The sequence below is a fragment of the Vombatus ursinus genome, unplaced genomic scaffold, assembly GCF_900497805.2.
Source record: "Vombatus ursinus unplaced genomic scaffold, bare-nosed wombat genome assembly UNPS02014770.1, whole genome shotgun sequence".
In the NCBI taxonomy this organism is placed as follows: domain Eukaryota; kingdom Metazoa; phylum Chordata; class Mammalia; order Diprotodontia; family Vombatidae; genus Vombatus; species Vombatus ursinus.
The window spans coordinates 14616904-14643601 of NW_020954548.1; the positions used below are offsets into that span (position 1 = coordinate 14616904).

A 26698-nucleotide genomic window follows, 5' to 3' on the forward strand; every position below is an offset into this window, starting at 1 on the left:
CTTTCTGTATCATGTTTAGGCTGTTCCTTGTACCCGCAGAGTCTCTCTCCCATTGTCCCCCGAGTTCCTGTCTACCTTTAATACTTAAAGGAGATGGGAAGGGGAAATGAACAAGCATTTAATATAGCACCTACTGTGTGCTAGGTACCTTACTTACCCATTTTTGATCCTCCCAATAACCCCATGAGAGTTTTGTTGTTGTTGTTGAGTCGTTTCAGCCGTGTCTGTCTCTTCATGACACTATTTGGGGTTTTATTGGCAAAGATACTGGAGTGGTTACCATTTCCTTCTCCAGCTCATTTTATAGATGAGGAACTGAGGCAAACAGGGTTAAGTGACTTGTTCAGGGTCACACAGCTAGTAAGTGTCTGAGTCTAGATTTGAACTCAAGAAGATGAGTCTTCCTGACTTCAGGCCCAACACTCGAATCCACTGTACCACCTAATGGTGTTGTTGCTATCCCTATTTTGAAGTCAAGGAAATTGAAGCAAATAGAGATTAAGAAAACTTGCTAGGGGCCATACAGCTAATAAGTGTCAGAGTCTAGATTTGAACTCATTTCATTCTGACTCCAGGCCCAGTGCTCTATCCACTGAACTACCTAGCTGCCTTAAAAGGGCAGGAATTTAAGAATACCTCAAAGGACTTAATTTGTGTCAATTGATGCAATGCATTTTTTAAATTTGTAAAATAAAGAAAATAGAGATTAAAATGAAAATTTTTATTTCAAAGCAATGTAACAAAATTTTTGTGTCATTTGACACGTCTGGTTATTTTAGTTATTAAAGCCTAACTCATATACTTTCTCCTTCATGAACCCTTCTTGATTTTTCTCCCTTTCAGACTCCACGTGGTAGGTACTTAACTGCACCTCTTTAATCCATCTGTCCTGGAACCTAAAACTCAATTTTCTGATCTGTAAAATCTGGATAATAATTAAGCTATCCACCTCCTAGGATTGTGAAGAGGAAAGTGCTTTGTAAACTTGAAAAATCTATATAAATGAATTGTTCTTATTGTAGTACTGCCTCTGGGTTCACCCAGTTCTCTCTGGTAAAGTAGAATGATTTCCTTCTGGGAGGGTCATGACTATTCCTTTCAGGTCACTAGGAATGACCCTGAGGGGCTAGAATTTCTACTGATATTATTCACCAACCAATACCAATTATCTTTTACAAAATGGTATTTACTGAGAAGATCTAGCAAGAACAGAAGTTATCAAAAACAACACAAAACAAAAACAAAAAACAACCCATACTCTTCCCCCTTAAACCCCCCCTCCCCCATTCAGCTGTACTACAATGTCTCTTGCAAAGAATGGGCCCAGACTTAAAGTAGTTGGTACAAAGTCATTCCCCAAAGGCACACATTTTAATTCTCCCCTCACCATTGGTGACTTAATCCTTTCCTGAGCTATGCTGGTTTCTCACTGAATGCGATGTTTTAGCTGGGGGTGGGGTGTGGGATGGGGCGGGGGCTGGGGCAAGTAGCCACCTGTGGGCTAGGGCAGGCATGTCTCTTGGCTGTTTCACTAGTTCCTTGCCAGACACAGATATTCTGAACTTAATGAAGTACAAGAAGAAAAAAGAGCATTTCCATGTACAAAGTAGAATTATATATGAATCTGTGAAACTGTTGCATATAGTTTGCTTTCTTTCAAAAAAGGTATATCATACTGGATTACTTTTAAAGCTGTCCTTTTTTTGTATTTCTTTATGAACTTCTCTTCCTTTGTATACATTTTAAAAAATGAACCTCTTTTATTTTTTTAGGAATAGGGGTTCAATGTCAGTAGATCCTGTTTCCACTTCCTCCATACCCATGTAACAAAAGAAAAACTCAATCCTTTTAACAAACATAGTTAATCAAAATAAATCCACACATTTGCCCACATACAAAAATGTAAGTCATATGCTGAATCTTGAGTCCATTAGCCCTCCATCAGTAAGTGGGTAGCAGTCTTTCATCATTAGTATTCTGGAGTTGATGTTGGTTATTGTAGTGATCAGATACCTCTTGTTTGTGTAAAATGGAGCTTTAGAAATTTTTTTTTAGTAGAATGAATTTCCTTCATTTTTTTTTATCATTAAGAAATAATTTGGCATGAGAAAGCCGGCATGTTTCACAATAATATTGAAGGCTCTGCCTCTATGTCTTCACATAATTTTGCTGAGTCTTCCTTTTAATAGGTTTTAAAAAATTGACCTTTTTTTTTTTTGCCTTTTGGTTAACAGCTTGAGAAATTATACAAAATTCCTTACTCAGTTTCCCCATATAAAGGATTGCAATGCTTATCAAATAGTATCCAAATTGAAGAAATATCCACTATTTTTTTTGGCTATGGATTATAGACCTATATTTTGTCGTGACATCAACTAGTCTGTCAGTGGTATTCCCTCAGTAAGTTCGCATATTAACAAATCTTCTCTAACATTATCAATAGCGTGTTTATATATGTGTGTGTATGTGTGCATATATGTATATATATAATGTGTAGTCATCATATGTGCATCTGTTGCTTTCTTTATTTGTAATACAAAGTAGGAAGATTTTAGTTTATTAATTAATTAAATACCAAGGTTTTCAGATGAATGGACAGTTTTCTTTCCCCTACATTTGTTACCTCTAAGTGGAGTTATTTGAAACTGCTTTGGATGGCGTTCTCCAGGTATGATTTTAACCACGTCAATAGCTGGCAGGTAAGCGTCTGTGTTTCTCCTTTGAAGTGAAGTTTTTAACATTTAGCAATTCTTTAAGCAGCTTTTTATGATGCAAGCAATTCTTTTGATATCACAGATACGGTATTTGAAAAGTTGGTTTTTGCATATTAAAAGAACCTAATTTTTATTAGAAAATAATCTTGCTAACATTTTCAACATACTACACATTTGAAATATTTTAATACATGAAGTTTAATGATATCTGTAGCTAAAACATTTGTGTAAAGCAACCAGTGGGTGGTGGTGGGTGTTGGGGGGTGGTGGTGGGTGTTGGGAGGTGGTGTCTCCATTAATTATAGTACTTCCGAATCCCAAGATAAATACAGTGAATTGCATCTTTTTTAAAAATTATTTTAAAATTTAACAAAAAATATTTTTTTTTGTTACATTTGATTTTTCAAGCGGTTTCCATCCCTCTCTCCCAATCCCCAAACTAGAGAAGGCCAATATTTGACACAGATAAATATGTGAAACAATACAGTACATAGTTCCATATATAAATTTTTTCTTTGGGGGTAGATAGCATCTTCCTTCATAGGTCCTTTGTGATTAATTTGAATGTTCAAATAATTGAGAAAAGTTTAGTCATTCACATTTACTCTTCAAACAATATTGATGTTACTATATACTGTTTTCATTTTACTCTTCATTATTTCATGCAAGTCTTTCCATGTCTTCCTAAAATCAACTTGCTCATCATATTTTACAGTATAGTAAAATTCCATCACAATCATATACAACAACTTATTTAGCTATTCCCCAGTTTTCAGTTCCTTGCCACCACAAAGAGAGCTACTATAAATATTTTGGAACATAAAGTTTCTTTTCCCTGATCACCTTGGGAAACAGACCTAATAGTGATCTTACTGGGTCAAAGAGTATATGCAATTTGATATACTTTGGGCATAATTCCAGATTGCTCTCCAAAATGGTTGAATCAGTTCACAGTTCTACTAACAGTGTATTAGTGTCTCAATTTTTCCACATCCCCTCCAACATTTGTCTTTTCCAAGCCTTCTATCATTTTAGCCAATCTGATTAGTATGACACGGTATCTCACTTTAATTTAATTTGCATTTCTCTAATCTGTAATGATTTAGAGCATTTTGTCATATGATTATGTATGGCTTTGATTGCTTCCTCTAAAAACTGCTGTTCATATCCTTTGACCGTTTTTTAGTTGGGGAATGGCTTATATTCTTAAAATTTGAGTTCTCTTATAAGTAAGTTCTCTATATATTTGAGATACAAGGTCTTTATTTGAGAAATTGTTGATATAAACATTTCCCCCAATTTTCTGCTTTCCTTTTAATCTTGGCTACATTGGTTTTATTTGTACAAAAACTTTTAAGTTTAATGTAATAAAAATTATCCATTTGTATCTAACAGTATTCTGTATCTCTTCTTTATTTCTTCTATCCATTCTACCTATCCATTGGTAATATGTTCCATATTTTTCTAATTTACTTATGATATCTCCCTTTATATCTAGGTCATATTGACATTCTGACATTCTCTTGATAAATGGTGTAAGATACTGGTCTTTACCTAGTTTCTGACATATTGCTTTCCACTTTTCCCAGCAGTTTTTATCAATCAGTTTATCAATGAGTTCTTATCCCAAAAGCTTAGGTCTTTACATTTATCAACACAAGGTTACTCTAATAATTTACCACTATGTATTGTGTAACTACTCTATTTCACTGATCTGCCATTCAATTCTTTAGTTAGTACCAGATGATTTTGATAATTACCGCCTTATAATACAGTTTAAGACCTGGCACTGCTAGACCTCTTTTCTTAACATTTTTATTTTTATTAGTTCCTTTGATATCCTTGACCTTTAGTTCTTCCAAATGAATTTTGTCATTATTTTTTCTAACTCAATAAAATAATTTTGTGGTAATTTAATTGGGATGGCACTGAGTAAGTTGATTAATTTAGGTAGAATTGTCATTTTTATTATGTTGGCTTGACCTTCCCATGAAGTGAATGATATCTTAATTTGGACTTTTTGCTTTGTTTTTCTGTATTTCTACTATTTGAACTCTTTTTCTTTGCTTATACTAATTTGTGCTGTTCAGTTAAATTTTCTCTTCCAACTGTATGTTATGAAGGGCTATTATTTAATATTTTTTCATTTATGAAAATTAGATATAAATTTAAGACAAATCAAACCTAATTACTTAAAAGGCAGTTATCTGTTTATTATTCTCATTATTTCATGTATTAAACATTGAAAAATTTTAATGAAACAGCCTGTTGTATTGGCCTTGCCAAAATCAGTAATATTGAGAAATATATATACGATACTTTAAATGTACACACAAAAATTGCCTAACTTTGAGTTTGCATACTTCATGTTTAAATGGAGCACAATGACACAATCTGTGTCATGAGCCTAAAGTTATTGATGGGATGGTCCCCTTATTTGTGCAGACTGCATTAAATAATCACTGATCAGCATTAACTGCCAGTTGTAGAGGAATTGCTGTGTTGAATATGCTTTTGTTAACTTGGATATGAACTTTATTTTAATTGAAAAAAAGTGTACTTATGTGTATTGGGGAAAAAGTGTATATTTGAAAATAACCAATAATTTTGGCATTGCATCATGCCACACAAGAGAAGATGTCTCCCTGTCTCACCCTCCCACATTGTGGCATATCCCACAACTTTGAAAACTCCGGACAAGATGATCTATAAGGTTCTTTCCACTTCTAAATCCTGTAAACTGTGGAGATAGCTAAGCACTATATCATTTTACTAGCTTTTCAGATGTATAGTTTGGTGAAATTTGTAAACTTCTGACTTGGAGGTTCCATCTAAAATAATTTCTAGTGTTGATTATTAAACTTGTAGCACATTCTCAATAGCAGCTTTGTTTGTCAAATTAACCAGTTTGCCCATCTGTTTATCGAAATGTCTATTATGAAGCACTATGCAAAACCAAACTTCTGCAGGTGATTTCCTCTTTTAAAATCAATTTCATGTTTGATGTGATTGATAAGAGGGACTGATTTGTGCAGATTTTGTGTTCAAAAGTGTAAGTAAAAATCATGAGCTAATGTAAACAGTAAATGCATATGTTATGTATCTTGATCTTTAGGGCAAACAAGATGGATCTTAGGTGTTCACTAGAAGAATGTACAATGGCATTAAACTTGTTTCTAAATAATAGATTCTCAGAAGCCTTGGAATTACTTCGTCCATGGTAAGTTTAACTTAGTTCCTTTCAATTACAGGTAATTGAATAGTTGTCATGCAGAGTTTTCTGAACATTCTGCCTTTTAACCTGTTTATGTTCCTACATAAAAGTTTGTTTGCTTTCCTGATGGAATAGTGTCCTTATTATTCCTTGAATTGATAGCTGGATTGCTTTTTGTATATAGATCTTGATTTACTTTATTTGTGTGAATAACTTTCTCTTGATATAAAAAAAGCTGATTCTCTATACATATTGGGCAGTGTGATTGCGTTGTTGGAATAGAATAATAATTATAACGGGACATAGTGTTCCTATAATGACAATTTTCTGTTTTTGTTTTATTCTGTCTGAATGGCTTTCAGAATAACAGATTGGAAAGAATATATTTTTTGCTATTAGGGATGAAGTGGCTTCTCTTCCCCCCTCCATTCCCAGTATTCCTTATTTTGCAATATTCTAAGGAGTCTCCATTGTCACAGTGTCATTTATTCTTAAAAACAAACTTATTTCAGTTCATTTTGATTTTTGAAAATGTTTCCCGTTTGACTTAACACTGCCCTTCTTTCTCTTAGTTATTACTAAAATGCCATTAAAATACTCCAGTACTCCATAATGATATTACTGCATTGTAGGACTATTCCAGTTTTAGGAATGGAGGTAGGTGGGTGAGGGTGGTATTGCTGCTAAGCTTAACAATGATTGGCTATTGTAACTACCAAAAAAATGGGAATGTTTGTTTTCTAACTGAAAAAAAAAAGTATTTTCACCTGGAAAAACAATAATAAAAAAGCAACAACTTTCTTCTAATAAGTGTTTTTGTGAGTTAACAGATTTGAGGTTTTGAAGCCACAGTTAATGTTCTGTAAAGCCTTACCTTTGATGCTGCTCTTTTGGCCCTGGCAATGCCTTTGAACAACCTGTGCTTTATGCACATAGAACAAGGAGGCAGATTGACTCTTCCCATTCGGGAAAGGAGTGGTGTGTTTTGGGTTTGTTTTCCATAGAAACTTGATTTAGGTTAAATGGAAGATAAAATGAAAAGTGTTCCTAAAACTTGCTGGTAGCTAAGAAATACAATCACAGAATCATGGGATTCATGTGGAGCTTGAAGGTGTTAAGAGGATGAAGTCAAGTGACTTGCTCTAGGTCAGATAGCTTTTAAGTGGCTAGGTTTCATTGAGAGTAGGTGAAAGGATTTTTCTGGGAGGCTTTTGAGCAGCTGCCCCATTTCTTCACCTCCTATTCCCCTCTTGGTAGTTGTCATTCCTTGTCCTCTCAGCTCCTGGTCGAGGCCACCTTGCTTTTCTGCTGAGCTGCCACGCTAATGCCTGTTTGCTTTCCCAGACCTGGGGTAAGCAGTCTTCCAGATTGACGCCAGGCCCCTCACTTCAAGAACATTGTGATTCCCAGTCTCTTAGCCCTGGCCTTTTTCTTACCACGATAAATAAATTGCTAGCTTGTCGTGTCGACGTTATTTAAAAGACATCTAAAATTACTCTGACCACCTCTGTACATGGTCTGGGTTATGGTTGACTCACTTTCCCTGCCATTACTTTTCACCCTTCTGTCTTCATGATAGATTCACTTGAGGGTTGGTGTTGCCCTGGCTCCTCACTGCCTGATTATGAGATCTGTGGGCTTTTTTTTTTTTGGCAATTTCCTGAATTAGGGTAAAGGAAGACAGGACTGTTCATACAACTTAATCATTGCAAATTTGAACTCTAGCGCCCCTTCCACCTGGAATCAACTGCTTTTTTTTTGTAAATATATTAATTCTCCTATATAGCCAGAGAAAGAGTATTTTCCAGCTGTAGTAGGAAAATTTTAAAATTATGAACTTGACAAACATCAACAAAAATAAACATTTATCTATAGAAAATAGAAAAAGATGATTGTGGATGTGTGTATACATATATCCCATAAACAAACAAACAAATGTGTTATCCTTTACTTAAAATTCATCAACTTTAAGAAGTAGGAAGTGCAATTAGGGTTAGGGTTATGAATTCATGATTCATTATTATGTTGATTAGAATTATTAAGTGTTTTAAAATTGTTTTTCTTTGTAGTACTGTCATTTTGAAATTGCTCTCCTGGTTCTTCTTAATTCATATCAGTTCATATAATCCTTCTTGGGTTCCTCTGAATTCATTCATTTTGTCTTTTTTTAAAAAAACTTTATTACATTCCATTACATTCACATAGTTTTTTATTTTTTAATTTAATTACTTTTCAGTGGACAAAAAAAATCTATTTTCTCTCTCCATCTCTCCCCTCTTTGGGGAAAAAACCCTCCACAAACCTTTGTTAACAAGTACGTTACATTTATATACTACAATTTGTTCTGCCTCTTCCCAATTGGTGAGCACCCATTTTGTTTCCAGTTCTTATCTACAAAAGAAAGTGCTGCTATAAATATTTTTATTTACAAGTATCTTTGATTTTTTTTTGAGTATGAGGGAAACAAAAAGGGGAGGAAGCAAGAAGAGAGAGACACAGAGAGAGAGAGAGAGAGAGAGAGAGAGAGAAGTGATCATGTTTGTAACATAAGGAAACCTTGTGCTGAGTTGTTTTTCACGAATGGAATCCGGTGAACTGTTTGTTTGATCTTTGGTTGATGAAAAGTTAAAGATGTAGGGAAAAATGCATTGCTTGACACCTTTTTAAAAAATAAGTTCATAATGAATGTGCCCCCTTGTGGTGAAGAAAAGATCAGGTTGTGCGAAGTGAAGCAGAGATTTAAGATGGTTATTATAGGTCTAAATGTAGAAGTCCTCAAAATAGTTTTTAAATGGCTGAGTTTTTAGAATACAGTGTGCCTGGTCCTCAGTAGTCATCAAATCAGTGATCCAGATGATGTGTTAAATTCTATTGAAAGTTGTGAGAAGTGATAGATATGGCTTTATAATTCTATGTATAGTCCCAATGTGATGTTTTTAAAAAGTTATGGAGTCTAATTTAAATGCTCTGTTTTCTTATGTCTTTTTCAGGTCAAAAGAGAGTATGTATCATGCTCTGGGCTATAGCACTATTTTAGTAATGCAGGCAGCAATGACCTTTGAACACCAGGACATCCAAAATGGCATTTCCACAATGAAGGAAGCTTTACAAACCTGTCAAAAGTAGGCCTGAGTAATTTAACTATGGGAGAAGAATGAATATCAACCTTTAATTTTGTGTGACAAAACTGATGATAACTGCAAAATTAGAGAGTTGTAGTTAAATAGGGAAAGAAAGGTAGATTTCAGCTTCTATGCTCCCTTATTCTCTGTATTTTCAGTGTCAAGATTTTTTAAAAATGTCAAAATAGTATTTCCAGGTAGGCTAAAGAGCAGGTAGATTTTGTTAAATGGTATTTTGATCCACAGTTCTGACGACTTACTGGGTTGAACAAACAAGTCTCTTTCTTCATTTTTGTTGTTTTAGTGTTCAGGAAGTACAGTTAAGCCTGACCAATAATGCGGAGTTCTTTTTGTATGTTTTACACTTTCATTTTAACATTCTGCATCTTAGAATTTTTTTTGAACATCTTTGAACCTTTTTGATGGCTGAAAATTAGATGCATTTAAAAATCATGCTTCTGTCTTTGATGTACAAATACAGAAGAAATGTCTCAGGAGGGGCTGTTCTTTTAGTATCAGAATTCATAAGGAATAGTCTGGTCTTAGTGTTTCAAGCATTCTTCCTTCCCAATGTTGTACCCTCCAGATTCAGAGAACTTAAGAGTATCTGACTTTTTCCAAGCTTCTGAGATTTTTCTGTTGCTTACTGTATATTTACCACAGAAATAGTGATCTTGGCCTGTGGGATTAAGGAAAACAGCCTCAAGGGTTTAGGGTCCTAGCTTGATCATTCTTTAATATAGTTTAGTAGGAATGCTATTTTGTGTTTCTAGGGGTTCTATCTGAGATGAGTACTAAATGGAAATGAAATTGATTCAGCTCAATTTCTCATTTGGTATGCTTTTCTTCTTTTTTTTTTCACTTGTTTGATGTAGATTCAGAAAAAGAAACACAATGGTAGAATCTCTGTCAAGTCTTGTTTCCAAATCGTCAGTGGATCAGCTAAGTGAAGGTGAGTCAGAGAATCATAAAACATAAAAGAAGGTACCTGAGAGGTCATCAGATCCATCTTTATGTGATTTATCCAGGCTAGTAAGCTAGCCTAGCTAGAGTAAAGCAGGATTGGTACCCAGGTCTTCCTCATATTTTAGCCTAACACACCATCCACTTCACTAGGCTGCCTCTCAAGCACCTTGAGGTCTCTTGAGAATATTTATCAAGTTGGGCAGTAAGTGTGGTGATTGGAATGTGAACATTTATGAATATTCAGGAATCCATATGTTTTTACGTAACATTGATAAAGCTTATGATGGGCAAAAGACCCCACACTTTTCAGCTTATGTTGCCCTAGCTTGTGGTGCTACCATGGTAGGAGATGTTTCAAGCATATAAATAGATGAGTTTTTTTAGCATTATGCTCAGAGAATAATGACTTATAAGTAGTGGCGGAGGCATTGGGAGGGGTTACTAAAGTGACCCAGTCAGAGAATAAATCATTCCATGTGAAAGGCCCTCTCAGAGGCTAGTTCAGACCCCTTATTTCATAGGTGAGGAAACAAGCCAGGGAGATTAAGTGATTGTTCAAAGTCACACAGGGTAATAAGCATCAATGGGAGTTGAACCCATATCCTTTTGCTCAGAGCAAGTACTCTTCTTACTCTGCCATCCTGTCTCTTGTAGCTTTTAAAAAGGAAAATGAGGGAGGCAGCTAGGTGGTGCAGTGGATAGAGCTCTGCCCTAGAATCAGGAGGACCTGAGTTCAAATCCGGCCTTAGACACTTGACACTTACTAGATGTGTGACCCTGTTCAAGTCACTTAGCCCCAATTGCCTCACCCCCCCAAAAATTAAATAAATAAAAATAAAAAGCAAAATGAGCAATACTATGCTTACTGTATGAACAAAGGACTTGTTATTAAGGGACAGTTGTGCTAATCTCCACCTATCTGGAGAATCCTGTTGTCACTGATAGGATACAGTGAGAACTAGCAGCCACGATAGTTCTTTTAAGTGAGAATAGCTCAGTCATTCCCAGTGGTCAGGTTCACATGGAACAATTTTAAAGCAGAATCTCAGAAGGAAACTTAGAAACCATCTGGTCAAAACTGAACCACGGTCAGAAATCCCCTAGATAACATCCCTTGACAAGTGCTCATTGAGTCTTTATTTGAAAGACTTAAGTGATAGGGAGCTCAGTATTTCCCCAGGCAGCCCATATATCATCTTTATATAACTCAGATTGTTTGGGAATTTTTTCTCACTTCATACCTAAATCCATCTCTGTGCAGCTTTCTCCCATTATTCTTAATTCTTGTTTATGGAGCCAAGCAGAACAAATCTGATACCTCTTTTACCTTACAACCCCTCAAATATTTGAAGAAAGTTATTGTATATCTCTACACCACTCTCAAATTTTTCCATTCTATAGACTAAATATCCCTTATTTCTTCAAATAGTTTTCTTACAGTATGTTTTCCAGCCATCTTAGCTGCCATTATTATATTACTAGGAAATTGGACATTAGGACCAAGACAAATGTAAAGTTCTCTTTTCTATTGTTGTCTTTATTCCGTCTTGCTCTCTCCTTTTTGTTATAAATTTGTTCTTTAGAGTACCCTTCCTGTCATGTAGAATGATTCAGATTCTTTTACTTTAGTGATATATTGAGAAACCATGGATAATTTGGGGGATAATAGTAGAAAGGAAGGAAAGAATAAGCATTTATTAAGCACCTAATGTGTACCAGTTACTGTGCTAAGCACTTTACAAATATAATCTTATTTGAGTCTCACAACCTTGAGTGGTAGGTGGGGTCATTAACCCTACTTTACATTTGAGGAAACTGACTTGTTCAGGATCACACAGTAAGGAGATTGTGAGTATGAGCACATAGATGAAGGCAGTTTATGTATCTTGTGTTATCCTTGGGAGATGTTATTTTAGCAAACAAAAACAAATGGGCCAAGAAGTGCCCATCTACTGAGTACTGTTTTTTAATGAAAATTTTTATTTTTGTCATCTACTCAGTGAACACTGGAATTCAGGTTAGTTTAAGATTTGTTGTAATATAAAGAGCTCTGGTCTTGGAGTCAGGAGGCCTGAATTTGATTTCCAAGTCCACCATTTACTGTGTGACTTTGGTCTAATCACTAACCTTCCTTCTGTCTCAGTTTTCGTAAGTATAAAACAAAGATATCATTTTTACTATCCAGCATTGTGAGGAAAGCGCTTTAAAACCACTTGTGCTGTGTAAACCTTAAAGTGCTACATAAATGTGAATTATTTATGGCTCATTTGTTTACAAGAGATAGTCTGTTGTGTGGTGGGTAGAATGCTGGACCTACTGGACAGAAGACTCTCAGTGTTTGAGTCTCTGTTCTGATACTTCCCATCTCCATGATCTTGGGCAAGTCATTTATGTAACCCTGCTTCTGGAAGCACCTGGGTATAACACATGGCAGCTGCCATTTCTAGAATGTCTTAAGCACTTTGCTGAGAACAACCCTTTGAAATTGCTAGTGTTAAGTCCAGACCCTTCCAACACCTGCCTGTTTTTTGCCTTCTGAAATGAACGTTCTGGAAAAGTGGTAGGATTTATCCTCCTGTTCATCCTGATCTGTACAATAAAGCAGTGCAAACAGTAAATAAACTTAAGACTTTAGTCCAGGCTTTTTTTTTATGAATTGTTTCACTTTATTTCCAGTGTATGTGTTTGGCTGCCACTACAACCCAAACAGACTTTCTTTTTCCAACAGAGTGAGTCAAAACATTGTAGCATTTGTGTGTGATTTATTTTTCCACTTGGTAATTTTCATTTACATTCTTGAATGGCTGGTGGTTTGCAGCAGAGCATATATTTAATTAAAGTTTCCATGGGCTTAACATGTCATACACCCACTCATCATTTCCACATTTGATAAAAATTTCCACCTAATACTTTAGCTAGCTGGCTTATTGCCCTGAACTAATTTTAAGTAGGTGTTAAAATTAGACATTTAATACAAAGAATTTTTATGTTTTGACTCTCATGGTCATGATTTCTGATTATTTTTTGTTAAAGCATTTTAAAAAATTTGCCCTTCTATTAGTTTAAATAGTGGCACTTACAGTACTTAAATGAAGAAGGAAGGTGAAAGATTTTCATTTTTCAAAGACTCAGTCAACAAACAGATATGTGTTAATTGTCTTTTATGAGTCCAGGACTGTTTTAATTAGGGAGTAGTTAGTTGGACAAAGAAGAAATCCATGTGGGCTGGAATAGTCAAGAAAGGAGTGAAGACTTAAGCTGAGCCTTTAGGAATGATCACACTTTGAGAATAGGTAATGAAGAGTGGGGTAGGATGCAGGAAAAGAGGAGAGAGGGAAGAAGAGAGGAAGAGAAAGAGAGAGAGACAGAGAGATAGAGAGAGAGGGAGAGAGAGAGTGTTGAGGTGTTACAGTGACAAAAAGGATCATAGAAGCGAGCCAGTTGTTTGTATAGTTAGAATAACCAAATGAGTCGAGCATTTATGTTACAGAGTAGTGAGGGCCATAAGGGTGGGTGAGTAGATTGCAGTCAGATTATAAGAGCCTCCCTTAAAAGCTGGGCAAGAAGAAATTTTTTTGAATATGTCAAAATTTTCTTCCTTTCCATTTTTACATCAAAGATGCAAAGGAAAATACTGATAGACTGCAGTGAACTCCTGTAGCTAGACTCTGGTGGCTCTCCTGTCAAAAGCTCCCTGGGTTGTAACCTAGTCAGTTCTGTCTCTGAATGCCCTCTCACCTAGAGTCAAGAAAGAATAAATACAAGAGACTTGAGAAATAGAAATATCTTCAGAGATACTGACTGCTGCTGAGTTTTACCTCCCAGCGTTTCTTCTTTTTTACATTTCTTCTTTCTTCTTTGTCACTTTTTTACTTTTTCCTGGTAAGAAAGAGAGAGTGATCTTCCTCACAACCATTTATAAGTCTTCTCAGTTCAGCCCATTAGTCAATTAAAATGTTTTTTGTTACCAGGCTGAGGATATGCGAGAGTATTTTTTATGGGAGGCTGGGGAGGGGTGCCAATTCCTGAAAGCAGGTTCGCTGATCCTCCAAGTGGGTTTATAGGAGACAGAGCAAATTGGTCATTCTCTAAGCACTGGGACTTTATTGGCCAGTCTCCTCATTGTAGATACATGAGGAAGCTGATCTTTAGAGAGATTAAATGACTTTCCCATGGTCCCATAGTTTCCAAGAGCCACAAGTGATGTTTAAACTCCTGTCTTCCCAGGCAACTGTTTGTCATGATTGTAGAGAATTACTTGGGATCATGTATTACTGTAGATCTCATTTGAGCATCTTAAGACAAAAAGTATGTGATGTTTCAGGGATTTTCTTTAATATATTTTGTTTGTTATTAATAGAGGAAATGCACGCAGAAATCTGTTACGCGGAATGTCTACTACAGAAAGCAGCACTGACATTTTTACAGGTAAGGACTATTGTGTCCATTTGTTTCAGTGTCCATTTGTTGCTTTTCATTTTAACAGCAAAATGCACCTAGAACTATCATGATAGCTGTTTGAATGAACATTCTGTAGGGCCATCTGATAATTTTAATGGGTAATGCAAAGAAAGGTATTGGCTAGAACCAGTGGTATTCTCATTTTTGTTGGGTTACCACCTCTCCTACCCTCCTCTGCCTCCCAAATACCCAGGGGTAGCTTTCTTATTCGTATTCATTGTCTTTAGTCTGATTTTAAACTCCATGTGGTGTTAATTAGTATCTTTTAAATGGAAACCCTTATAACTACCCCAATTTCTAGGCCCTTTCATGCGTGAAAATAGTGGCGTAATTGCTCTGACACATTATTAAACTCTTTTTTTTTTCATTATTTTGTGTACTTGTAAGAGGCTAGAATCACTCTGATTAAGTCTTCCTTATTTTAAAAGTTATTTGCTCCTTTGTCTTATGGAAAACGATTTTGATAATTAGAAGTGACTAGCCCTTGTTTTTAGAAGTTCTTTAAGGTTCCTTTTAAGTGGAATGGGAATTAGTCATGTTATTTTAAGCCCAGAGAACTGACTAGAAACCCTTTTTAGATTGGCTAATTAGCAAGTCACCCACATCATGGAGACTTTTAAATGATATTTCTTCTCAGCTTACTTCAAGTGAAGATTAGACATAAATAATTGTTTATTTAGACCTAGCACCATTTGAATCTACCCTCACCCAAACTCCTTTAAATTTCATTTGCATGTGTTTGTATAAGCTGGTAGCTGTAATTTTTGCACTTCTCATAATGTTTATTTTCATGTTTATGTATTTTTATTTCTTCATACTTGTTTTATTCTTATTTTGGGAGAATGTGATTTAATTGTAGAGAACTCCCTGTAAAGAAACTCCTTTTGCCAATAGAAACTGGCAGTTTGCCTGAGGGTACTGTAACATTGAGTCACTTGCTTAGTGTCACACACACACACAGGAGTGCCAGGAGTTAGAACTTAAACGCAGGTTTTCCTGACTCTCAGGTGTCCACTATGACTAGGTGCCTCTCCTTTGGGGAGAGAATTTGAATAAAATTATTCAGTACACTGTGGTGCCCTAGATCAAGAAAAAGAGTCTGTACTCTAGGGCATTGTTACTTCTGCTCTAGGAACAGCTGCAGCAGCAGTCACCAGGTTCATCACTACCTTTCTGCTCTTTTAAAAACCAGATCTTTGACATGTTGGAGAATTGTGGCAGGTACAGTGAGGTGAGAAAGATGAGAAGAGATACAGGAAGAGGGGTGGAAATATATTGGATAGAAAGCACATCTTCATAATATAAACAAAAGGAACCTTAGTTCAGGAACCTTGATTAGAGACATTATACTATTTCAGACCCACCCTTAAAATGTTCATTTTTTTCTATCTTACTAATTGCGTTTCTGTTTAGTGAAGATATTCTTAAACATGACCCAGTCGTCTAAATGACTAGGTCTATGGCTTCTTGGGGGAAATCTCTAAGCCTCAGTAGTAGTATGTTATAAAGTTGTTGAAAATAACTGGGGGTTATTGACTGAACAATGCTGACATGGCATTTACCATGGAATCTTTAAAAATGTTCTTAATCTGTTATTTTCAAAATTGGAGGTTCAGACTTGCATAACTAGTTCTTGGTAGCTATTTGGGGACTCATAAGCTAAATTGTAAAGTGAAAGGTGGGTATTACTTGAAGGAAGTTCTCTTATAGTTTAGAAAATCCTTTCCTGGCCAAAATTGCTTTTGTTTAGTTGAAACTCTCAGATTTTTAAGTGAGCAGTAATGCTTTTGTTTATGATTATTGTGCAGAAAGTGGCAGACTCTGAGTCTATTGATACTGTAGTTTGAAATGTTACTCATTTAAATGAAAATGGTAGAATTAAACTGGATGCTTTTAACTTTAGTGGGACACTTAGGCATACAAGAAATTAAATGCTGGAGTCTTCCCAACATTATTATGAAATAAAATTACTGTGTTTTAGATTATAATGAAAAGATAGGATTAAGGGTCAGAAGACTTGAATTTTAGTTCCATTGCGTCCTTGTTTTGTTTTTTTTTATCGGCAGTGGTGTGCTAATAAACGTTTAATAACTGGCTTTCCAGGAAAACAAAACGTATGCACGACACACTTTTAAAGTTTAATCTGCATTATTAACATTTTCTCGATCACTTCCAAAAATCATGACAATCAAGAAGATAATAAATCAAGCCCTGATTTGTAGCTTTCTGATCCCTGAGAAATAAATAATCACACTGAAAATTTAACAGTTGGCTCTCAGAGATAGTATGAGTCTGCTCCAGCCCACTTGTGTTTTATGGATGGGGTGTAGTAGGTGATCTCTAAGGTCCCTTTCAATTTTGACATTCTGATTCTACCGGTGTGAAACACTGTAGAAAAAAAACCTCCTATAGCACCATCTACTGGTGATGAACTTCCTTCAAGCAGTTATCTGTTATAATTTACTTAAAGCATTGTAATAGGATCATAGAAATTTGCATCTAAAAGGGACCTTAGAGAAACTTCTAATGTAACACCCTACTTTTAAAGAAATGAGACTCGGGGATATTTGAGTGAATTGCTCAAAGAGGATCATGCCGAGCTCACTAGGACTGGAAAGGATATTAAACAGAAATCACTTGCTAATAAAAGTCTCCTTGAAGGAGAAACATGTACAGTTAAAAGTAAGTGCTGTTCATTGGCAAGAAAGAGAAAAGGTTGACCTTTCAGCATATCCTTTAAACCTGTTAGAATTAGAATGCTATTTGAATGCAAAAAAAAATGACGTTTTACAATTTTAAATTCATGCTCTGCCTAAAAAAGATTCACAATCCCTGACTAATAAAGATCACTATTTTAGTAATTTAAAAGTGACTGATTTGTGAGTAATTAATGCTGAAATGCACCTGTAAAAATTAATTCCTTCCCCTTCCCTTTCCAACTTAGGGAAAAATAATGAAGAAACTATTTCAAAAGGTACATGCAAAATATGCTTTCTTGAAAAACTTTGTCTCCAAAGTTAAAATTTTGATGTGCTAGGCACAGCAATGGAGACAGTGGAAGGATTTTTTTTTTTTTTGTGTAATGACCTAATTATTCGTTAAATGGTTTTCAGGATGAAAACATGATCAACTTCATCAAAGGTGGACTCAAAATTAGAACAAGTTACCAAATATATAAGTAAGTTAATAATTCAAATATTTTGAATAAACTGGTGTGATTCAGGCCATTTTTAAAACATTAGTTCCCACAGCATTCATAATTTCAGTATAGTCAGATTTCATTTTTAAAAACTAATTTTTCTTCCATTAAAACCTTGAGATATATCGAGCTGGTACTGGGTTTTTTGATAGCTAAGCTAGTGAACGAAAGCATTGTTTGTTTTTGTGAAACATTCAGCCGACTGAATGTTGTCTATCTGATGACTAGACTGGTCAAGGTCGTGAAGGTCATCAGGTGGGCTTTAGGGTGATGATTTTTTGGCCATATAACTTTTACTGACCATCTAACAAATTGTAGAGGGGTTACATCTATGTCAATAAAGGGAATACTCACATTAAATCATGGATCCTTGAAAAGTAATCAAGTAATAATAATGCATCTTGCTTGATATTTGGTGATTGAAGATTGATGACCTGTCTGATGGTACTGAGCCAATGTGTCAACACTGTGCAGAAGGACTTTATATCAATGGAAGTATTGTTATAAGGAGATCTAAAAATTAGGTAATTTATGTTGGTAACTGACAACATTATTATTGATGAATAACTGCTATTATTTATTCAGTCCTAAAACAGTGGTAAGAACCTTTTGAAATCAAGTTTGGGCTGAAGCATACAGTGTAGATTAGTCACATTTGCCAATGTACCCACACATTATGGTAGCCCTATTCATAAGACTTGTGTATTAATTACCTGAAATTACCGTGGTGGTAGTGACTGTATTCTGTCAGTCTCTAGGTTGGTCACTACTGCCCTGGGTCTTAAGCTAAACTTCTTGGAGGTCAGTGCTAATGAAACCATGGTCTTTGACTCATTATCTACGTGGACCAGTTATCTTTGTTTCATTTTGTAGCTACAGGTTACACTTCTAATTTTTCTTGGTTGTCTAGACAGTGATGATCTACAAGGAGGACCAGATAAAAGTGTCACCAGATCAGAGGAGAAGCACAGTACTGTGATAATAATTCAAAGTGCATTTCTTCCTGATGATTCGTCAGCATCACTTTGTGTATGTGAAGTACATTAATCTAGAATCAGCCAATGTAGGTCATCCAACAACTCAAACATCAGTAATTACGTCCTCTTAATCTTCTCAGAGATTGTTCATGGTATTTTAATTCAACAAACATTTTGTGTGCAAGGCACAATGTTAGGTACTGCATATACAAAGATCAAAATGAAACAGTATCTGTCTTCAAGGCACTTACATTCCCCAGGGGGTTGGAGGGTGAGTGGGAAGACAACATATACATAAGAAAATTAAAAAAAAAAAACCAAAATGATAAAGGAATTGCAAGAAAGAGAGACCAATAATTGGTAGAGTGGAAAGGGCAAGTTTGATCAGAAAAAGCCTCACGTTGGAGGTGACACCTGAACCTTTAAAGGAAGCTAGGGATTTTAAATAAAATCTGTGTCTGTCCCCGCCCTCATTCTTTTAACGTCAGGTGGTAAGGGCCTTGCAAAATCTCACTTTCAAGGTTTTTTTTTTTTTTTTTTTTTTTTTTTTTGTTGTTGTTGTTGTTGAGGTTTGAAAGGTAAAAACAAAAAGAAAATATTTTAAAATGGAAAGGAAAAGTTAGGGAGATAGGCTTTGTGGAAAAGAGCAAAATGAGAGCATAGATGAAGGATAATTGTGGAAATAACCACTTTTCTTCCATTTACAATCTCTCTCAACCAAACCAAAATAACTTGATTGAGTCACTGTAGGGCCAAAGAAATTCAGAACTTACTGATGGTGTCTTTCCTGGTCACTTCTGAGAGGATTTCAGGCTACTGCAGTAGTTTTTTCAAACTGTGTATCTGAAGAAATCAAAGATCTTTCTCTTTCTACCTCCCATAAAACTCCCTGTTAGTGATAGTGGTGTTCCTTGGTGAATGATACATGGAACTCTCATAATTAACGCTCTGCACCTCTATTTACAACTGAAATGTCAGACTTGATAAATGGTGCTGCTAGAGTCATGTCATGTGCTGATGGTATAAAGTGTCTGCTGATTTAAGAAGTAGAAGCTTCTCCTCCTTGGGGATTATAGTTTAGCAATAGTTGGAGTAGTTTCATTATAGCTTCAGCAGTTTGAAAATTCCCTTAATATTTTGGAGGGTAGACTTTGTTATGTCATATACAGATACGAAATTTGATTTGAGATTAGATTTGTCTTAAAGTGTCACACAAATGGAATATTTTTTATTTCTTTTCTTCAATCCAGGGAATGTTATTCTGTTCTGCAGATGACTCAGGGCAGCACTAAGCAGAAGGAAACCTATTATCAATTTGAAGGGGGAGTGAAGCTTGGAATAGGAGCATTTAACTTGGTAGGATATATTTATATCTATACCAGAAGCTTACTGTATGAAATGATGCTGATTTATCACATTCATGCCACCATTCCTCTTTGATTCCACCTGGATTGCTGTGCACAGAGAGGGCCAAGTGAGCCCACAGGGCTGTACTGAAAGCTTTACGTCATCAGGCTTTTCACAGGCTTTCAGTGCTATGGTTGTTGCCTCTGCAAGGTTCAGAACCAAAAATGCCTAAAGGATGTGAAAGTTGAGCATAGAATTTGAAGAAGCATAAGACTAGGAGTCAGAGTTCTTTCTTAATGAAAAATGGTTGTTGCTTTGCTGATGAAAGTGGTTGAGAGAGTAGAGAGGGTTAAGAAGGGTGTGAAGAAGTTAGGAGAGGTGATTGGAACAGAATGTTTGAATGGATGAGGTGTCTCATAAGTCTTAGTGCAGTTATTAAAGCACAAAACTGCATGAAGACTTAGGGGACATGCTGTCTGTATCTTTGGTACTATTTGGTAACTTTGCATCAACCCTGGAAAGCCAATTTTAAAGAAACCATGTTGGAAGTGGGCTTAGAATGAGAGGGCGGAGAATTAACATTCAGGCTAGTTGGAGAATAAGCATGTCCTGGGAAAGTTTATGATCTTGTATTTTTTTTTTTCTGAGGTTCTTGGTTGTACATCTGCTTCAGTGAAAGAGTTACTTATGTAACTGATTGCCTGTTCTTTTTCTCTTGGTGGCATTCATTAATCTTCACTTAATTTTAATTTTTCATATTAATAAAAAGGCTTTGAGCCCTGTTTGACATTTTACAGTTGTCTAATACTTCTTTATCCACTTTGTTCTTCTTTCAGATGTTATCTCTTTTACCAGCAAGAGTTCTCCGACTACTAGAATTTATTGGGTTTTCTGGCAACAGGGTATAAATTTAACTTTTAAGTATTCTCAAAGGGAAGATAAATCCCTTCTTCATAGAGCTTATTAACTTAGCAATTTATTTTAAGATCAGTCAAAGGGATGTCAGTTATTGGTCATATTTTCAGTAGTTACACATGGTTGTCAGTATGACATCTAGCACAGTAGAAGGTGATTAAAAATATTTTTGATTGATTAAATACACAAACTAATCTTTTACCCCTTTAAAGCTAAGCTTCTACATGAAAATAATATTTTTGGCAATATGTTGATTTCAGATTATTCTAGGTGGTAAATAATTTCAAAAATGCTTCTCAGGTTCAAACAATATATGATATATACATGGCAATGGTACTTAACATACCCTTGCTCTTATATGTTGTATTGCAACACTAAGTGAGAGAATCCTTTTCCCCCTGAATTTTATTAATTTTAGTGATGCTTATTATGTTTTTTTCTGCTATAGGTATAGCTATTATAGGGTGCAATTGATTTCTACATTATACCTCTCATCCAAATGTTAAAAACAGTTGCCCCGTTACAAAATACATGTTCAAAGAAAGCAAGCACAGAGAAACCTATTTCAATAAGTCTTAATTTCTTCATCACTTTATTTGTATTATTGATCATATATCATTATTTGTATTATTGATCATATTGTGGTGGTGGGAGGGGACACACACCAAAAGTCTTAGGGCATTTTATAACTTTAATATCCATGTTGTTTATATCTGCCTGAGAAACAGTATTCTTCTGAAATGAGTATTGGCTTTCTCTCCTGAAACTGCTAAATCAGTTAGTATAAAATACTTGTTAGACTTCCTTTATGCTTTCAAAAACAAAAACAAACAAAACAGAATATTTTCTTTGTGTTAAAGAATGGCAAAAATACATCATCATCATATAAAACTGGCATGGAAGCTATAAACAATATCGATGCAAACTGTGAAAGTGGTAGAAAGGAAGAGATTGATATTTTAAAATTTTTTTGAATAGAAATAACTTGTAGTTTATAATGATGATCCTTTATAAAGCAGATAATTAGATTTTTGTTCTCTGCAGGAACTGGGCCTTGTGCAATTGCGAGAGGGTGCATCTGGATCCAGTTTACGGTCCACACTATGCAGTTTAACTTTACTCTTATTTCATACTTATGTCTCACTAGTCCTTGGTAAGGATTAAATTGCATTTTGACTTTACTGAAAGTTGGTTATTTTTCGTGAAGAGAGTAAAAATGATCGAGAAAAGTCAGTAAGGAGAAATAGCAGCATATAAATATATCTTGTTAGAACTGTGTTTGTACTAAGACTGAGAAAGCATCAAGGGAGCAAGTAATTAAGTTTTAATCAGATGTGCATGTAACCATACTCGGTCTGAGAACGGGAGCTGTTTCATTTTTGGTTTTGTGGCCCCTAGTACCTAGCATAGTACCTGGCACAGAGTAGGTGCTTAATATATGCTGACTGATTGATGAGATTGGTTTACTATTATTTGTAGTAATAAATGTCAGGCTTTTCTTGCAAAGGAGTCTACAAAGTGTTTGCATGCTTCTAATCACTTGATTTCTAGTTGTTTGTTTTTTTTTTTTAAAGTTAGAGCTGCAAGCATAATGTTGAAGGTGTGATGGTCATGATAGCCATTAAAACAAAAAAGAATCAGATTTAAAATTTAAGATCAGCTTCCTACTTTACTTTTAGTCATTCTGCCCTGAGAAAATCTTGAGCTAAAAGTGCAATGATATTTATCTCATTTCCCTAATGGAAACTAATATGACACAATAATAAAGTTTTTCTCCTTTCATATGAAATTACCAGTTCATTAGGCATACATCTTTGCAGTAGTGAAGTTTGAAGGGTAGGTTGTAAGCACGTACTGTGTTCTATAGAGGCTGAGTGTTGTTTTTGTGTTTGTTGTGTGTTGAATTTCTAGGCACAGGAGAAGCCAATATCGAGGAAGCCGAGACTCTTCTTGAACCCTATCTCCAGAAGTTTCCAAATGTATGCTTAGTATTTTTAGTGTACTTTGTAGTCACAATTAGTCAACTAGCCCTGGGGTTATTGAACAGGAGATTTTTTATTCTTTCTCTCCAGGGCTCTTTAATTTTGTTTTATTCTGCAAGAATAGAGCTACTCAAAGGGAATTTTGAAAAGGTAATTAATTTCAGATTTTACTTCATTACTTTTGATGTTAGTTTTTCCTTGACTTTTTTTTTGCCACTCTGTAAGAAGGAGTGTGTGTGTGTGTGTGTGTGTGTGTGTGTGTGTGTGTTAAGAACACTTTTAATGAGCAGCCCAGGATAAGAAGTATAGGAGTCCATGCACATAGGTATAGAAATAGATTTCACTCAACAGGGAGACAGGAGGCAAACAGGAAAAGGGAGAAGGGGGAACAAGAGGAGCTCTTGACTAGAGATGTACAAAAACATTTATGGCTCTTTTTGTGGTGACAAAGAATTGGAAACTGAGAGAGTGCCCATTAATTGATGAATGACTGAAAAAGTCATACTGATGATAGTGATGGAAGCTATCATACTGGAAGAAATAATGAAAGAATTGGTCTCAGAAAAACTGGAAAGACATGGATGAGCTGGTTCAGAGTGAAGTGAGCTCAACTAGGCGAACAATTTATATTGTGACAGTAACATTATAAAGATAGACAACTTTGAAAGAATTAGGGACTCTGATCGGTATAGTGACCATCTGCAATTCCAGAGAGCTCATGATAAAACCTGCTACCCAACTGCTGATAGAGAGGTGAAAGACGGTGCAGAATCAGACGTGTAGGTTTTTTTTTTCAGACGTGCCTAATGTAGAAATTTATTTTGCTTAACTATATCTGTTTGTAGCAGAGATTTTGTTTTCCTTTCTTTCTCAGTTGTGGGTAGAGTATGAGAGGAAGAAAAGGCAGATTTTTGGTGATTGAAAACATAAAGTTTAACTTAAAAAATAGTGCTTGGCTATATTGTTTCATTAAAGGAGAAGAAGCTGTTGTATTATTGAATGATTAAATGAGTGGTAGTTTTGTTCTTTTTGCACAAAATATTGTATGAATTTTCCCATTTATTATTTATACTGTTGTCTGATATCTACATGATCATATTTATAATATTTAATTGTAGGCACAGGTGATATTCCAAAACTGTATTAAATCTCAGGAAGAATGGAAACAGATTCATCACCTCTGTTACTGGGAGCTGATGTGGTGTTATACATTCCAGCAAGAATGGCTTAAGGCATATCATTATGCAGATCTGCTTTGCAAAGAAAGTAGATGGTCCAAGGTAAGGAGAATGAGTGCACTTACCTCTCAGGAGAATCACAGTGTGTCCTTTTGTTTGGTTGGACATCATTTAATTGAGTACTGTATCAAATCCTGGCTCCACCACATGGGAGTTGATAAAATCAGCTGATAATTATTGAGAACCAGCGAGGAATGGTAGAAAGAGTACTTACTGGCCATGGAGTCAAAATACCTGGGTATTCGACCTAGTTCTACCTTCTGCATTTTCTCATCGTTAAGGAAAAAATTGATTGTCTTTAAAAGAAATTTTTAAATGGTTGGGAGCATCGAGGTATTGTATTCTATTATTCTTTCACTGGAGTGAACTGTTATTTGTGTTTTAGAACAATTATTGGTTTAGTAGAGTCAATTGAAACTGGTCATTATTGCTCATTTGGAGATATTTTAAAATTTCCTGATAGTCTTATTATTTCCATGTAGCTTCTGGAAAATGTGCATATTATTCTTGAAATGCAGTATTGTAGAAATGCCAGGAATTTAGGGTTACATTAAAATTGACTTCTTTTTCTTTTCTTTAAAGGCAATATATGTGTTTCAGAAAGCTGCAATCCTAAGTATGCTCCCAGATGAAGAGGTGAAGCCAACTGGAGAGAATATTGTGTCTCTGTTTAGGTAAAGAGGATATTATCACTGCAACAGGAGGCCACTTGTCGGGGCAGACCCTATCTATCATTACCCTGATGTATCCCCTATCGTAGATTTTTCTCCTCTTTCCCTGGACAGTCCTTCATTTGGAGCAGGAACCTCTAACCTCTTTAGTGCAGTAAACAGAATCTTACTCCAGACCCTTAACCTTGACTAAGAAAAAACCAAAGAAATTCAAAGAATCAAAATGTTTGTGTTCTCTTTCCTAATAGGGCTGCTGGATTATCTCCCACCTTTGGCTTTGTTTTCCTTCTTTCTTGTTTTACTTTATGTGGTTATTGTCCACATGTATATAGATAGTTCAAGTGAGGTTGGTTTCACTTTGCATCACCTCATATACATGTTTCTGTGTTTCCTTGTATGCTTTATGTTTATCATTTTAATTTTGCTGTTGAATCATTTCAGTCTGGTCTGATTCTTCATGACCCCATTTGGGGTTTTCTTGGTAAAGATACTAGAGTGGTTTGCCATTTCCTTCTCCAGCTCATTTTACAGATAAGGAAGCCAAGCAAATAGAGTTATGTGACTTGCCCAGGGTCACATGGCTAATAAGTTATAGCATTATAACATTTCATTACATTGTTCAGCTATTTTTGCTATTACAAAGGGAGTACATATTCATATTTTTGTACACATGGGTCCTTTTTTATTTTTCTTTTTTGATCTGGTTTTTGCAGTGGAATCCTAGCAGTGGAATTCCTCAGTTTTGTGATTCTTATTGCAGTTCCTCTAATAGCACATTATGGGATTATAGATTTAGAGCTATAAGGGAGTTGGCAAGTCATATAATCCAAACTCTTCATTTTATGGATGAGAAGTTGAGGACCTTGCTCAAAGTAGCATAGGCAGTAAATTACAGAACCAGAATTTAAACCATGATGGTCTGATTTAAATCCATGCTCTTTCCTTGTACTAACTCTGTGGCCCCTTTCCCTGCAGTCCTGCCAACATTAGCATTGATTATCATCATTATTATTTTTGCCATTCTCATATGTATGATGATATCCTAAGATTGTCTTGAATAGCATTTCTCGGATTGTGGGTGAATTTGAACATTTTTTCATGTGATTATTATTAGATTGTTTCTTAGATGATTATATTTTTACTTAAGTATTTTGGGGATTTGCTTTTCATCAGTGTGGGTCTTCCTTCTGCTTATACAGATCACATCCTTACTAGATATTTTAGGTGGTCTGTGAAAATTAATGTGCTGGAAAATCTGTCATCCTCCATCTGATCCGCTGATGAGCCTCTCCAAACTTAGCCTAGGCTGGTCTCTATACAGCACACACATGGAATCCAGTGTTGGGTCCTTTCTCAAATTCTTTCCAACTTGTAGGAACTGCTGGAGCTTGCTTTTTATAGTTTGTTGTAACACACAGCTGCCAGTGACTCAGAATCAGATCAATAGAGGGAAATTGACTGTTATATTGGGCTTTAAGTTGCTGCAAGTAAAGCATTAAAAAAGGTTTTTGTGATTATGTTTTAAAACCATGGAATACTCTCTCTACACTGTCTTCCTTTAATGTCCTGTCATACCACTGAGCTTAGCTCTGCATTTTCTTTTCCTTCTTTCTTTTTTTAAATTTTCAATAATGTTTCATTCATTTATCTAGTATTTATTTTTTCTGCCTCCCATCTCCCCTCCATCCTACTGGAGGGGAGAGAAAGAAATATAAAACCCGTGTTAACATTGTTTGTCATTCTTTGTTCTTGAAGAAGACCAAAATGACATCACTATGTTGGTGTCAAGGTACATTGTGTCCAACTATGTCTGATCAGACCAGTGTGAGCTTGGAAGGCTCTGTCACAGGTCAGGCACAAATAACCAACATGAACATTTGGAGTGGAGATCT

At 35.5% G+C, this 26698-nt stretch overlaps 1 protein-coding gene across 3 annotated transcripts in view; it reads left to right on the forward strand.

The window, feature by feature from the left end:
• Positions 1–26698, forward strand: part of TTC39B (tetratricopeptide repeat domain 39B) — a 133283-nt gene that overhangs the window by 78337 nt on the left and 28248 nt on the right. For 2 of the 3 annotated variants that reach the window (XM_027863193.1, XM_027863194.1), the window contains exons 3-14: positions 5830–5934; positions 8919–9050; positions 9926–10002; positions 14377–14444; positions 17591–17655; positions 19904–20009; positions 20837–20902; positions 21960–22068; positions 22827–22894; positions 22988–23047; positions 24016–24177; positions 24718–24809. In XM_027863193.1, coding sequence (XP_027718994.1) covers positions 5830–5934; positions 8919–9050; positions 9926–10002; positions 14377–14444; positions 17591–17655; positions 19904–20009; positions 20837–20902; positions 21960–22068; positions 22827–22894; positions 22988–23047; positions 24016–24177; positions 24718–24809 — 1110 coding nt within the window. Of the gene's footprint in view, positions 1–5829; positions 5935–8918; positions 9051–9925; positions 10003–14376; positions 14445–17590; positions 17656–19903; positions 20010–20836; positions 20903–21959; positions 22069–22826; positions 22895–22987; positions 23048–24015; positions 24178–24717; positions 24810–26698 lie in introns of those variants that run through there. The other variant, XM_027863195.1, reaches the window with a different exon arrangement.